This window comes from Chelmon rostratus, chromosome 9, assembly GCF_017976325.1.
Source record: "Chelmon rostratus isolate fCheRos1 chromosome 9, fCheRos1.pri, whole genome shotgun sequence".
NCBI classification, from domain to species: domain Eukaryota; kingdom Metazoa; phylum Chordata; class Actinopteri; order Chaetodontiformes; family Chaetodontidae; genus Chelmon; species Chelmon rostratus.
Window position 1 is genome coordinate 19,570,620 of NC_055666.1, and position 15,351 is coordinate 19,585,970.

A 15,351-nucleotide genomic window follows, 5' to 3' on the forward strand; every position below is an offset into this window, starting at 1 on the left:
TAACAGAGAAAAAAAAGTATTCCACTTATCTGATGACCATTAAATATGCATCATTCACTGGTTCACATTAAGAAACATCTCCTCAACAGAGGGCTGGTAAATAATTTAAAGGATCCGCTGTCACTAAGGCCTCCGTTGTACTAGTGGTGCCAAATTAAAACTGAAGATCCCATTTATAGGAGAGAAGGTAGAGAATTTGGGTAGCAGAGACAAGGCTTTAAAAGAAAAAAAAAAAAAAAGGCCTCGTAATGAATGAGTCAAGAACCAATCAAAGCTCACAGGACAGAGCTGAGAACCCCCAAAAATTAAATTATGTCTGACTCCAGTTTTATATAGGGTTATAACAGATTAAAGAGAAGAAGTGCAGGCACTGGCCATTTTTAGTTTGGTAGATTGGAGGCAGGTTGTACACATGACACAGAGTCACATGCTTATTAAGGTCTCAGAATGGCTGGCCTTCTGATGTGGAAAACTCGACTTCCTATCTATTAGAGTGTAATGGACAGAGTGGTCTGGAATGACTCCCAGTGACTGTGAGCTTGTGCTCGTTTGGTCTACACCAGTCTCTGCTTGTTTAAAAGTTGATGCTGTGTGTCTGTCTTGTCTAACCCAGCTAATCAATCTATGTGGAACGGGTCCAAAGCATTTCCTTCACATACAACCAATTAGAAATAGATATTTTCCAGAAGTCTGATTAAGGAGGATAACATTTCGTGGGATATTACTGGAAAAAGCCATATTACAGCCATATTTTCTCTCTTTGAAATGTCAGTAAATAGACAAAGGAATCAAGTAATCTGTGAGAACTGTCAAGAGTAAAAATACTTTTCTGTTCATCTTTAGACATTGCAGATGCATATACACTTATGTGCAAGTTTATTAGGTACACCTACGCAGCCCTGCAATAAATCCTCCCTTAATGAAGTTTACAATACAAAGTCAATTATAGAAATATGATGACTCCATATCACAACCCAGTAGTCATGGAGCACTCGGGACAGGGGTTTTATGGAAGAACGGGCACATTTGTAACATCGCCGCTATTGAAACAACACATTTTTTTTTTTAAACTAAGTTTTGGCCCTGGAAAAGTAAATACACACATATCATGCAACTACCTCGTATTCACATCCAAATGTGAACTGTCTGCAGTAAAACTCCACCAGAGATATTAAGAAAAATGCTTGAACTTCACGCTTCACGAGAACAAGCGATAATATTGACTGTGAAGTTTGCGCTTGCAGATTTGCATATCAGAGAGGAGTGGACTATTGGCCTTGGCGGAGGTCTGCGCTCTCCGAGTGCCCTTCTGGTTCAACTGTTTGATCATTTTGGAGGATGTGGTTTGTGGTGCTGTTGAACTGGATTGCATCACTGGGAGAGATGTTTCTGTCATTTAGCGTAGCCTCGCTGTCATAGATGGGGTGGACAAATTAATAGAAACACCTGTCAGCAATACAATTCGACTGCAAAACAAAGTGCTGCCTCCAAAATGACTACATAGTTGATTCCACACCTCTCTACATAAGGTGTTAAAAAACTGCACATTATAAGCTTTGTGGATAGGATTGTAGGAGTGTATATCTAAGGTATTTTTTTTAATACTTTTTATAACTTTTATATTCATCCCTTGCAGAGATTTGCACCTGGTCCTTCCAGACAGGCAGAATGACTTGCTGCCATAATTTTCTTCACTAACAAAACTGCATTAAGCAGAAGTGGCAAATATTAGTCTGAATACAGAGAAATATTTCCAGCTGGGAATACCTGTGGTGCTTGTCAGTATTTTGTTCAAACGGATACTTTAAACAGCAATGTCCGGGGGACAGAGTGAGGTTTATTTTAATTATTTTGGAACTGTAAAATCTAAAACTATAGAAACAGTAGATCCTTCACAGCAAGGTCAACATCATGACATTTCATAGTGTTTTTACAGTTATGGGAAAAAAGAAGGAGCAATTCAAACGAGATCTCTTGATTTCGACGAAACTTCTATTATCGTTCCAATAATAAGCAGCTCAAAAAAGTGCTTTAAGGTGTGATATTTGCAAATAACATTCAAAAAATTCCCAGTGCGAGGCCCAGTTTGCAGCGTGTGAAAAAAGCCTGAGTTACTCACCTGACAGGGTTACTCGTGAGAGACACTCTGAGGGACTCCAGGCAATTGAGCAGCTTTTCTTCTGTGATGCCTGAACGCAGCTCATGGACATATTCCTGGGATGAAAGTGTACACTCATGCTTGCTGTTTCTTAGTCCACCCTGAAAGCAAAATATCAACAGGACAGTTATTACATTACGTTCATACACTATGACCTCAACACCTACGGTAATGTGATTAAAAAAACAACAACAATCAATAAGAGGAGAGGTTTGCGAACACTGCTGAAGGACATCTGTGTATCAGTTGCATTATTTATGTTCCTAAATACATTTACTTTAGAAATGTTAATAAACAATTGCAGGCAAAAAAAAAGAAGAAACCTTTTCTGTCACAATAAATCAGACTATTAAGAACAGACTCAACAGTACCACGAAGAGGACTTTGGATTTCTCAGTTGTTGACACTTGTTTTGACTTCAAATCTGGTTTCTCACAAAGGGGCTAGTGATAAAAAAAAATATGATTGTGAAAAAATGTGATTTAGAAAGTAGAAGGATGAGTGATGTTGTAGGGATGCGTTGGCCAATTCTCCTTTTGTCAATCAGCCAGTACTCTAATGATGGACTCAACTCACGGAGAGCCAAACACAGGCTCTATCTATGGCAGCTCCTGCTTGAAGTAAATGGATTCTTCTGTATAATCTCCACAGAGGGCTCTGGGGACATGTTGCTACACTGGTGCTTACACAATGAGACTACATATTGGCAGCAATACACGCACTTACACAGCAGGAAAACACGCATTTACACACTCTCTCAGCACACAGCGAAGGCAACATTGTACATTACACTGAGCTACAGCTTGATTCCAAGGTTACGGGCTGATTGAATGTATTGTGGGTCTGACATTGTTTCCACGCAGCCCAGCAAACATCATCAATTTTGAGGAAAACAAACAAAAAAAGCTCTGTGTGCAAATTGATAAATTTTACCACATTATCTATAATCCCAGTACAAGATCCAACAACAAATCCGTGTTAACTGAGTCATTTTCCAGTTCTGTTGTCAAAACGAGCGACAACGCAGGTGAGGGTTGAGTCAGGGAACCAGGCAAAACAAAATTAGAAAACACGCTGCAGAAACAGCATCGCCTATGCCTGAACCAGACTGCTAGACGAAATCATCTTCACTGTGTTCATCCCTGGACTGCTGGTTCCCCACAAGGTGAGCTGCACTAATAGGCAGTTTGGGAAGTAATAAGCTAGCTCATTTATCTGGAGAAAAGAGAGGCCTGCTGCTCTCCTACAATGCACAGTCAACATGAAAGAACCCGTTTTTTGGTTGGAAAAAGCAGAGGAGTCTAAAGACCGCGAGCTACCAAGAAGTCTGTGCTTTAGGTGTAAACTGAGTTCACAGTTTGATTGGCTAATTAAGGACATTTTGATTGGATGAAGATGACATTAAAAAACCAAGTGGTTTACTCTTCCACAACCAGTAACAAAATTGTATTTAATGTTTTAAAGTGGAAATGTAGGCACACACAGCCCAGTGCCTTGTATTATCTTTCTTTTTTACGAGTATGACATTTTGCAAGCAACGCCAAAACACATGTAAACAAGGATCAGCTTATGCCATTTTGATTTCACCATTCCTTTTGTTATGCATAGATGATGCATTATCATTTTTCCCAGACTGTATTGGTCTTTATACATCAGATTGTTTTCCTTTTAAAACCTGATGATTTTATGACTGGTCTGTTTCATTTTGTTGCCTTTGAGAAGAACTTTTAAAATGGATTTTGAAAAGTGCTCTATAAATAAACATTATTATTATCATTATTATTATACTATCATTCTCTACCATGATTTTAAGCATTTTCTTCTCTTCTGCTATTGTGGTACAAGCACTTGTAAAAAGTAAAATCTCAAAGCAAGTTAAATCTGAAAGTGTACTTTCACATAATTGTCTAGTTTTCCAAACTATAGTTTGATTTTGTAATAAATCCATTTTCTGTGCTTCAGTCCTCTCTATCTGTCGCACCTTGATCTATACGAACACTTATGCCATTCATCTTTTTCTCAAGCACCGTTGGGTGAATGTGGAGGAGTGACTGGCTTAGCTTTTATCTGACGAAGGTAGTTATTAGGCCATGGGGAGAGGTAAGAATCCTTCTCATTACTATCACATTTTTTCAACTATTACCTACCACGGGACTCTTTGCTCCACATTTCTGTCTAACACAATTTGTAGATGCTTTTTTTGTTATTGACTATGAATGTCAGAACTAAGAATAAAAAATAATAAAAAGTGATAAAACCAGATATACAGCATGTGAAAGCTCAATTAGACAGAGGAGAAAAGCAGATACTCCAGATATTTAACCAAACCCCAAGGTGAAATGTTCTGACTTTGAGTTTGCAAGGTACAACTTGTAAACTGTCTTTGTCGTAGCTACAACCATAACGATTACATGTTTCTGCTGTTCAAGTACTTAAATCAGTGAGCTTTTAATCCCCGATTCACAGTGCTTATTTTTTGACACACTCTAAGAAAAGTTCATGTCATTCTTGTGTGACTCACTTTCGGAAAATGTACTCAGGAATTTTATCCTAAATAGTCAATGAGCTGTGACTGTGTGTGTGTGCGTTCTTCCCTGTGTCTGCCACAGCATGCAATTTCTTTCTTTAGACTCTGAATTGTGAAGCCACAATCTACTTTATTAACTTTAATATGTACACAGCTCAAGTAATTAGCATTTTTAATCTTCCGTTGTCTCACTAAAAAGGGCTCTCAAATTGGCTATGTGCAGATGAAAAGATGAAAATTAACCCTTTAAGGCTAACTTTGGCTAATGAAAAACACTGATCAGTGAACACAGCCCCAGTCAAACGAACTTAAAACTATGTAACCAGGAAAGTATATGGTTCTTGTACTTACATTAATTTTGTCATAACAATACGGTTTCGGAATTGAGGTCAAATAATTCTTAAGCTGCTAAGGTGTCTCTCTAGCTGCAAAATAAACTGCATTCCCATTTACAAGACTTTACAAGAGGTTTGCTGATATCATTCCAAGAAGCTATGGCCAACCACAACACAAGATTTATACTGTAAAATAATAATAATAATAATAATATGCTAGCAATACAAGATGCAACACATCTTGGACTTACTGTGTCTAGACAATGGCTTCCCACCACTATGCTGGGGACGGGTAATGGGCCGGTAAACAAAAACTAACCCTTAAGAGTTTCTTAAGGGTGACAAAGTGGAGATCAGAGGTCTAATGTGTGTCATTGTGTCCCAATGTGGGACACACTTAGAGTCTAACCTTTATTTTGGTTGTGATACCCATTGCCATTAAAAAATACTATGCCTTGCAAAAACTTTTTGAGACCCCTGGTCTAGAGTCTGAACTTGTACCTCATCTGTATCTGGATCATGAGGCAGCTGGACAGATGCCTCTTTCAGCACAAGAGTGCTCATTAATTTAAAACACTTAGTAGAGCAGGCCTATAGATCCTCAAGAGGAGATCCTTCCTTATTGAGAAGGAGGCTGACACTACTGTCTCCATTATGCAGCGGGGCCGATACTCTCTGGACGGGGATCTACAAAAGTCCTGGGACCAGAACCACTTAAATGGCTGATGGAACAGTGCATCACATGTGTCCAATCCAATCACGGCAGGAATGCTGGAACAAGACAGAGTGCATCTAAGTGTTCCTTGTCCTCCGAAAGGCAGGAGGAAAAAGATAAATAACAATCGGTATTTATATTCTCAGGCTAAACATTGTTGGGCGACTGTAATCTGCTGCTTGTCTTCTGAAAATACCATTCTTGGTTGTTGCACTCACCACACCAGTCAATTCACCAACTCTCTTTTTGCTGTGGAGAAGGCTTCGGTTTTCAGAACACAGTGCTGTCTGCAGAGGCTCGGCTTGGATGAATAACAAATGCTAAAACAACCGAGTTGGGTAGACAGTGGAGAGGCGATGTGTCAGCAGCGTGCTGAATAAAGCTTGAAAGATAATGGCAGGTGAGATGTATTAAAGCCACAGTGGTGGGTTTCATGCAAGTCTGAAGACCAATCACTTGCCATTTGGCCGAGGCTTGACTTCACTGGCGTTGGAGCTTAATGAAATGTACTCAGCGGCTTTGTCAAGGACAGCTTGCAAGCATGAGTAAGAACCCAAGCACATAATTAACTAAAACTTGGACACCACTGATAAAACTTTCACGTTCAACAGTAAATGTATGCACTTTTGGCAAAGAAATCAGACAAGTAAGGTAGAGAATATACTGTATGAGGAAAAAAAGCTGTTTCAAATGTAAATATGCTTCTTACATCACTGTGATTCCGCTTTTGGATATGGCTGATTAGGCGGCTGCATTTTCAGAACATTACTCCCTCAAATACACACAGTGCAGTGAGAGGGAAGTACATCACCCACTCTTTATTTATGTTCTTACCTCTCAGTAGTTCCCAGCAGGCATACCACTATGTCCAGAAAAGCTAGAGCTCTGGTTTCACCGCATGCTCTGACCTCTGGAAACCAAAGACACTGACCATAAACTGCTTTTTCATGACCCTAGCCCAAATCAATGGAATCCTTTGGGATAATATCAACATTACACCACCAGACTTGCAGCAGGGAAACAATCTGAGGATTAGAGGGAGGGGGCATTACCTGCTGGCTACTGGGTGATAGAGTTTTCCCCTTCAGTCTCACAAAAATGGTCGAGAGAAGAAAATGGTCAAAAAGAGACCCTAGAGAAAGGGAGCAAGGGAGGACGGAGGGATGGTGGGCCGGGAGATGGCATGTGGGCAGTGTGTGTCGAGGTAGTAAGACGTAAAAGAAGCAGTAGGAGAGGGAGGGGGCCTGAGAAGGACAAGTCGGGGCTTGATACAAAAGGAGAGAGAGCGGCGATGGGGGAGAAAGGGCAGCGCAGAGAGATAGAGCATCAGGAGACACTGCAACCTCAACAGTAGAGGACAGACACAGCCTTTTGACCACAGCCTAGAGCCTCATCTCCTGCCGCTTATTGAATCCCCTATTTGTCGATAACAGTATTTCCTGCCAAAGAAAATAGTGCTGGGAGCAATTACTTCAGCAAGCCTGTCAATTTCATTTTGGGGGGTTAGGGGAGCATTGAGGCTCATTCCCTCCTCCTCTATCACCTCTGTCTCCCTTTCTCCATGCCATGGGGAGTGACTGAGTGCTGTGCCTTCTATCGAGGGCAGGGCAGGGAGACAATGCCAAGGCGGCTGCACCTCCACATGTCATCTTCACCTGTAATGAGCCTATAACAAGCTGGCAGCTTACTCAGTGCCCAGTGCTCGGCAGACTCAGGCAGACTGATGGATACATTATTCAGCTTCTTTGTCAGCTTACTGGAAAACTGCATGGCGGCAACGTGTCTGGCCTAGAAGCTAGAGCTGGGAGATAGCTGATTGCCACTGCCTCTTCCATTCAGTCTGCCCTGCTACCTCTCCCCCTCTCTCAGACACATGAACGTTCGACGCAGTCTTCTAAACAACGTCTTCCCAACTCCACTCCCTCTCTTCAGTGTCGTGTGATGAAGAGGTGCAATTAGCAAGTGATGCAAGAACAGAAGTTGAAAAGTGCTGCAGTCTTCTCTCTGTAATTCATCAAGAGATGAGATTAGCATGCCACAATGATATTTTTTTTAAGGTGGCCAGTATGAACGTCATTCAAAGCTTTGTGGCTGAATGCATGCTTCCCTCACAGCAAAATCATGACACCAGTGTGTTCATCTGAATGGCGCGACTCATTGCAGCCATGCATGCCATTAATACAAGGGCACAGATGTTACACTACCAGCTCATTCTGATACTCTGAAGCTGTATTTTAAGGAGAATTAAACATGTACAGCCAAGACTGTAGAGGGACTATACACAAAAAGAAATCCCTGCAACTCTGTCTAGCTACTGATTTGATTATTTGAATTTCTCATAGCTTTCTTGTTACTCTGACAGAGAGTGATGATGTTAAAACACTGCCTGTGTTACTGTTCTCAATGAAATGGCTTTGTACAGAAGCCATTAAGTGACTCTGACTCCTTCATCCTTTCCTGATAATTCAAGGTGACTCAGAACATATGACAAAAATGACAAAAAATGACAATGGCTTGTGAGGGAAGAGTGATATGCAAGAAAACATTCTCCACGCCTGACGCTGTGATTGTTACAGAGCAGCGGGCTTGCAAGGCCATTCTTCTGGGGAAAGTAAATTCAATATTTTCATATAACGACAACAACACTTTTCTTGGGAGGTAATGAATCAAAACATATTAAGACACACACCTCAGCCCCATCCCACACTCCCAAAAAAGTCGTAGACAAAAGTTATGGAGTAATGAAAAATCTAATTACTCCTTCTTTGTGTGTAATTAATGAAAATTACTAGAGCACCCTACTGCTCTTGTTAAAAAAAATACAGATACAATCTGTGCAATTAGTGCATATCATGCTGTATGATAGCCACGTTACAGCTTAATTTCCTGCTCATTAGGCGTTGGTAGATTAGTTGAGAGGGAAGATAGCATAAGAACGGGTAAGAGACAATAGACAGGTAGATCCAAATGTCACGCATCTCATCCTTTCCCTCATGATGCAAACATGACCTATGAACAACAACACAACTGTGCAAGGAATTAAGGACTGCACGCAAACAAGCACACACGCACGTGAGAGATGTTGTAGAAATGAGCAGTCTCACATTTAACACAATCTAAAGTTTGGCATGTGTCGGTGGCAGCAGTGGTAAAGGTCAAAGGGAACACGGATCAGTTGAGATGCCGGTCGGCTGGACAATGAGTTTTCCCTAGCCCCCCTTAAAGGACAGAGTCCTGCCGTCGGCAGATAAGACATTTCATCTAGCCACCAGGGTGCAGGGCTCCCAGCTCAGTGGGGGATTTCCCACCAGACCATGTGGCCAAGCATTTCACCCCTTTCTCTCCAATTCAGTCTCTTTACTCCTCCTTTTTTTCCATTCGTTTTCCTATCTGTCTGTCGCTGTCTCTCACTCTGTCCATAGCAAGGTGTTTTTAAACCCCGGGCGACAGCTATGAAAAAACGCCTGTGTATCCGCACACATCGGGGGCTTTTTCTTCTTTTTGTATTTATTTTCCACCTCTATCTTCCGCCTGTTGTGGTCCGAAAACAAAATCTAGAGACAGATTTATTCTCTCATGTCTGCCCAACTACAACTTGCTGATAACACAGACACAATTAGGCCTACAACATTCTCTCAATAATCAGGCTAGTGGCATTGCATCTCTTGTGTCCAGACAAGACAAGCTCACCACAACAGAGAGGCAGGCTGAGAAGAAAACACGAAAAGAAACAATGAGGTATTAGGCTGGAAACAGCTTGAAAATAACACTGCAGGGTTCACTTTTGTAAGAAACGCTGGGCAGTGGCCAAGGCATTGTGGTGTTTGTGTACTCGTGTGTGTGTGTGTTGATCCCCAAGGTCCGAAGGAAGAACACCCAGTGATAACAGTAACCACAAAACCTGAGGATATTAAACAATTCAATTCCCTTTTTTATTTCAACACAAAAATGTCCACAATGGTTTGTAACAGCAATTTAATTACAAGCAGGAATATGCTGCTTCCATATTTATGTGTGGTGAGTGTATGTGTACACATAAATACACTGAAAGGTCAGATATATATATATAAAAAACAACGCATAAAATACGTGGCAGCTCAACCATGGGCCTGAATAGATATGAGATGTATTTATTAGGAAGTAGAATTTATACAGGAATATGTTTTTATTAAAGAAAGGCCATGTTCTTATAAATGGATTTTAAACTTTCAAACAAAATAGAAAGGAACAAGCCCCCCCCCCTTTTTTTTCATCTAAAATTTACTTGTCATGCAGTAATGAATAAAGGATGCGTCTGTGCCTACAGAAAAAGCCTTAGATGGCGTCAGACATCAACACATTCGATGACAATAATGAACAAAGAACTAAAATGCATTTCTTCAGGCCCATCAGGAATAACTACATCTGGACAGCTGAATAAAAGGCAATTGATTTTTGTCGGAGGCTGCATCACAAATAATAAAAATGTTTATCAGTCTGTCCCTATGAATTGTATGCTTTTCATGGTGTGAGAGACAATGTTCAAATGACTAAAATATTCAATGTGATTACAACAATCGTTCAACAAAGACATTCCCAGCTGCATTGTGTTATATGGCAACTGCTTGGCAAGTGCCGTGGTAACAATAAGGACAAAAAATGCTCCTCTTTATCCTGCAGTGCTTTCGATGCAACCAGTTAAATCTTGCCAAAGTCAAGGTAGAAGTCAGATCAAGGTTAACGTGTTTGTGATAGTTCCAGTTTGACCCTTAACAGGCAAACAACAAGGGTGAAATGGCCAACCACCTCCTTTTTCTTTCACACTTTTAACTTTAGCCTGACCCATGCAACACACGCACACGCACACACACACGCACACGCACACGCACACGCACACGCACACACACACACACACACACACACACACAACAAACATGTCCTACTGGCTGTGACCCAGATGTGGACAAGGGGAGGGCAGGCCAACAGGCATCGTCAGCAAACTCCCTTGGCTTTAATCCCACTGAAGGTTGACTGGCAATGTAGCATCATCAGTGTTTCAAATAGTGGCTGAAAGTTGTCCGCAACAATCCAGTCAAGGAGAGCTGGATTCCTCATCACTGCACCGCCCAAGCAGTCACCGCCACTAAAGCGGGATTAAGTCAAACCCAAAGTCTGCTTCCTGGATGTGTGAAACTCTGAAAGTCTGGACAAATAAAGCCAAGTAACTGAACCGTTGTTTAAACTGACCAGATTGCAAGAAGGGTTTCAAATGATTGTATGTCAAAAACAAAATATCAATCAATCAATGAAACACAGTCTTGAACAATCAAGGACACCATCCAGTAGCAAAAAAGAGTAAAAGCCAACCTGCAACAAACAACTTTAGCTTGACCAAAAATGAAAAAAGCACCAAAGGGCAGGAGAGAGAGGGGCAGTGGGGAGCCACATAGCCATATAACCATGACAAATGAATATATAAATAAAATATTGGCATATCAAAGAGATCCATTTGAGCAACACACAATGAGTAGCACAGAGAGGACTTCTGGATAGAGATGAATTATTGCTGAACCAATCACTCTTTTTTTATATACAAAACCAATGCTAAAGGAGACATCATGCAAATAGTTCCAAACATACTTAATTATATGAACACATGTAAATAATCTTCAGTCGCTTCCCCTCTTAATTTTGATGGTGAGGGTATTGTTCATTAAAATTAATTCACGTTGCACAAGTCTTGTACAGTGCACCATGCTTTATTCATGCCAACTTCATTGAATAAAGCATGCTGGTTGGTTCTGGATAGTTGCCACAAGCTTTCAAGATCATGTTTCATTGATATCATATTCTTTTTTGACACACAAGCTTTAAAAATCTATCTTCCAGTCTCCTTAATTTAAAAAGATTGCTAGAATGGCTCACTTACTTGGACGTATTTGCGTTAAGTGAGCGGTTTCGGGGTTTTGGTTTCACACAGCCAGGATTTAAACTATGGTTTTGATGCTTCTTTCACTGATTAAAGCACGGTGTACTGGAGAAGAGCTGTGCAATGTGCTTTAATTTTGATGGACTTGCTCTGAAACTCACACTCGTCTGCACCTTGCTGTGTTCTCAAAGCTAGAAATTGAGGTAAGTCCATTACAACAATCTTATCAATCACCTACCTACTCGACACTGAAGCATTGCACATACGTTTTGCATTCCAGTGTAGCCGTACTTAAATTAGATTAACATGTAACATCAATGTGTTATTAAAATATGAAATAGTTTGATCTTCTGCTGTGTGTTGATTGTTGAAATGGGGTTGGGTAGATAAGGGCTGTAACATAATTGTCGATAGTGGGATAATAGTGGGCAGCTATTCACAATTACTGTGCGACCAGCCTAAGACAACCCTGCTCGTACATGATCTGCTGCGGAAGAATTTAGGCTGTGGAACCATAATGTCTCCAGCCACTTGGGCCAGAGCTTTGACCTTGCCCTATTGATTTTCACAGAGCTGCAGCAACTTGGACAGAGCACACACCCTGAAGCACACACACACACACACACATATACAGTACATACACAGCTACACACATTGTTACAAAAATGTACCCGAATTTAACTTAATTAACTTCATTACTTTTTTTATATATGTACAATATGATGCATTTGGTGTGTATCTTTAACTTAAGGCCATTCATGCCACAGCTAATTAATGCCTGACAAGGAGGAATGCCATAAAGCCTGAGACACAAAATTCCGGCATTTGTGTGTGCGTGTGTATGTGCACATGCATTAATATGTTTTCACTCACACCTCTGTATGTGCACGCTTGTGTACCTGTGTTCGTACATGTACGTTTCTTGGTTTATATTTGTGTGTGTGGTGCAGAATATTCCTCTAAGCAGTTCTCCCTGTGCTTTGCAGGACTCATGTCTGCACTGAATTTCAATGACACCTCTAGAAAGATAGGAGCAGATGTCAGGCAGCTCGCTGAAAGTCAGGTAGAAGAGAGTGAGAAAAGTAGAGTGAGTAAAATTGAGTTTACACCAGCTACAGAAAGAAGTCCTAAGTTATGTGCCTATTTGCAGCAGTGTAATACAAGACATGACTACGATTTATTGTAAAAATATAACATGAGAGAAAGCATGTCGTTTAAAGCATGTCAGGTTTTTGTGAGCTGAAGCTCTAACAATAAGATCATTATGGAGACTTATGGATTTTTTTCTCCACTAACTCAACCTAAAAATAAGCCCTTGCACTGACTCACCCACACTGCTATCAAGATAATGCACTACACTCCAGCCACTCACCAATCAATTCAAGGTCAGCAGGTGGCTCGATATTGTCCCAAAAGTTCCCCGAAAGCACAAAGACATGAGGTATTTTACATGCAGATGAGGTGAGAAAATACTCTAATTTCCGCAGTTATATGAAAGTGACAAATAATGACAGAAGAAAACTTGAAAGGCATGTCGAGCCATCTTGGCTCTTATTTTCCCCTCATGTTCTCCCCGTATCACGGTGGAGGGGGGTTATCAATTGAGCTGTTGAGCAGGTAAAGTCACACAGGATCTAATTTAGGTTTTCACTGAGGTCTCTGCTGCATTGATTGCAATGTGAAGGCCTAATGAACTCTGTTCTCTGTGCTCTTGCTTCCAGGTCTGGGAGCTTGGGTATGAAGCCAAGAAAGAGCTGCAACTACTGACTGAAAGTTACAAAAAAATGTTTGAAGATAGGAAAACAACGCTGAAACAATGAATAAATGAGCAAGAATACTGACGTTGGTTTCTAATGTGTGCTCTGTTTTATGCTCCTTTGTCCTTCTTCGTCGACCCTCTCTATAAGGGATAAATCATACATAGGGCAAACACGCTACGGGGCAAAAGGTCCAGGTTAGTCTGATACTCTCCTTTTCTGCTTTCTTTTCTCCAGTGATTCAGCTGAATAACAACCCTAGTGCCTAGAATAAAAAGCACCTCAATTACCTTTTGTTGACTTTAAAAGTTGCGAGAGATTATGTGTGTAGACACAACATAAGGCAACAGATCAGGAGTAGAACCCTCAACCAGAGAGAAAAGCGGGTTTAAGTTTGTCTAGTCAGTATGAGGATGCACAACTAAGCCTGAAAGCTAATAGAGCGCTATAAAGGGATTGAGAGCAATAAGAACAAGAGATATTACATAGGGGTTTGCTATCCCACATGCTCTGGATATTTCTGAATAGTTTATACACACACACAGCCAAAAATGCACAAGTGGTGCATACACTCCCAGTCAGTTAGTTTTACATAGGGCCTCTCTGCGGTCCAGTTAGTGGTTTTGTTTTAGGTGTTGGGTGGTGTAGTGCTATTTCTTACAGACACAGTCCTTTATTAGGCTCTTTAGCCTTACCACTGTGGAAGACCACACAAAAACACACATGTACTGGTTTGTGAAATCAGACCAGACTTGGCAACCCTTGAAAATGGCCTCATAAGCAGCCGTCTCTATTTCAGGAGCTAAAAAGAGAAACAAGACCTGTATGGCTAGCTAAAGATTGACTCTGTCTCCCCTTTTTTGATGCAGTGCTGCACCTCCTGAACTCGAGTCACCGTGGTGGCAGGTCATTCTCTGTCTTCAGCATCTATATGGAGCATGCTGCTGTCAGAATTCGGGACGACAAAGTCAACCTTCTGCTTCTGTCTCTGCCATTTTCGCCAAAGTTTACAGCTCTGTCTGGCCCTCATCTGACAACATCAAGTTGGAGGAGTCGGCCGGCCTGCTGCACCTGCACAGTAACTACAGTCACTCTGCTCTGAGGCAATGCACAAGATCCCTGCACGTGTCTGAACAGCTAACTCATCATGCACTATATCATTGCCACAGAAAGCTATGTGGCTCATATGATTAGCTGAGGTGTGTAACATTGCCTTAAGTTCAGTTTGCTTCCCCCCTTTGTACCTTATGGCCCTTTGTTGGGCTTCTGTGAGTCAGAATCTGTTATCTTAGCCTTAACCCTATGCCCTTACTATGGAGGGGTGCTAGAGTAGCGAGTAAGACCAAGGGTCACAGCCTTGTCGTTTTATTGGTGCCACAGAGAGGCGCATTTAGCTTCACATATAGCACATAAAAGCAGGAAACCTATGTGACATAGAACAAAAATAACGCACTACAACCCTAACTCTATAAGTGCACGCAGAGATATCTGACCTTCTCTATCACTTCTTGATGATACAGGTCATCCTGATTCACTTGACACATTCATGCAAATTTGAATGCACGGTGCTACAGCTTGAGTAGGCAGGCCAACACAGCCCGACAAAGCAGATCCTGTCCTCATAGAAGAAAAGGTACGATTTGTAACCCCCCCCCCCCTTAACCTCTGCTACTGAAATAGTGTGTAATCTCACCAGTACAACACACAAAACCCACTACCCATCATTCCTTGGTCATCCTCTCCAACCTGAGAGCAAACTGCCAAGAATGTGCAACAAATAAAAAAGAGGGGGGAAAAAGCAGGCAGGACAAAAACTGGGCTCAGGTAAACATGATTTGGCAGGGACATTAATGATGTCCAATCCCTACACAGGTTCTGTGGGCAGATTCTGATGGAGGGGACAAGCATGATTTACGACAACGGTAGTCCAGGGAGAATAGTGATGGGTCTT

General features: G+C 41.3%; 1 protein-coding gene across 5 annotated transcripts in view; it reads right to left on the reverse strand.

Moving 5' to 3' along the window:
• Positions 1–15,351, reverse strand: part of diaph2 (diaphanous-related formin 2) — a 369,056-nt gene that overhangs the window by 270,259 nt on the left and 83,446 nt on the right. For all 5 annotated transcript variants that reach the window (XM_041943749.1, XM_041943748.1, XM_041943750.1 and 2 more), the window contains one exon: positions 2,120–2,259. In XM_041943749.1, the coding sequence (XP_041799683.1) occupies positions 2,120–2,259 (140 nt within the window). The remainder of the gene's footprint in view (positions 1–2,119; positions 2,260–15,351) is intronic.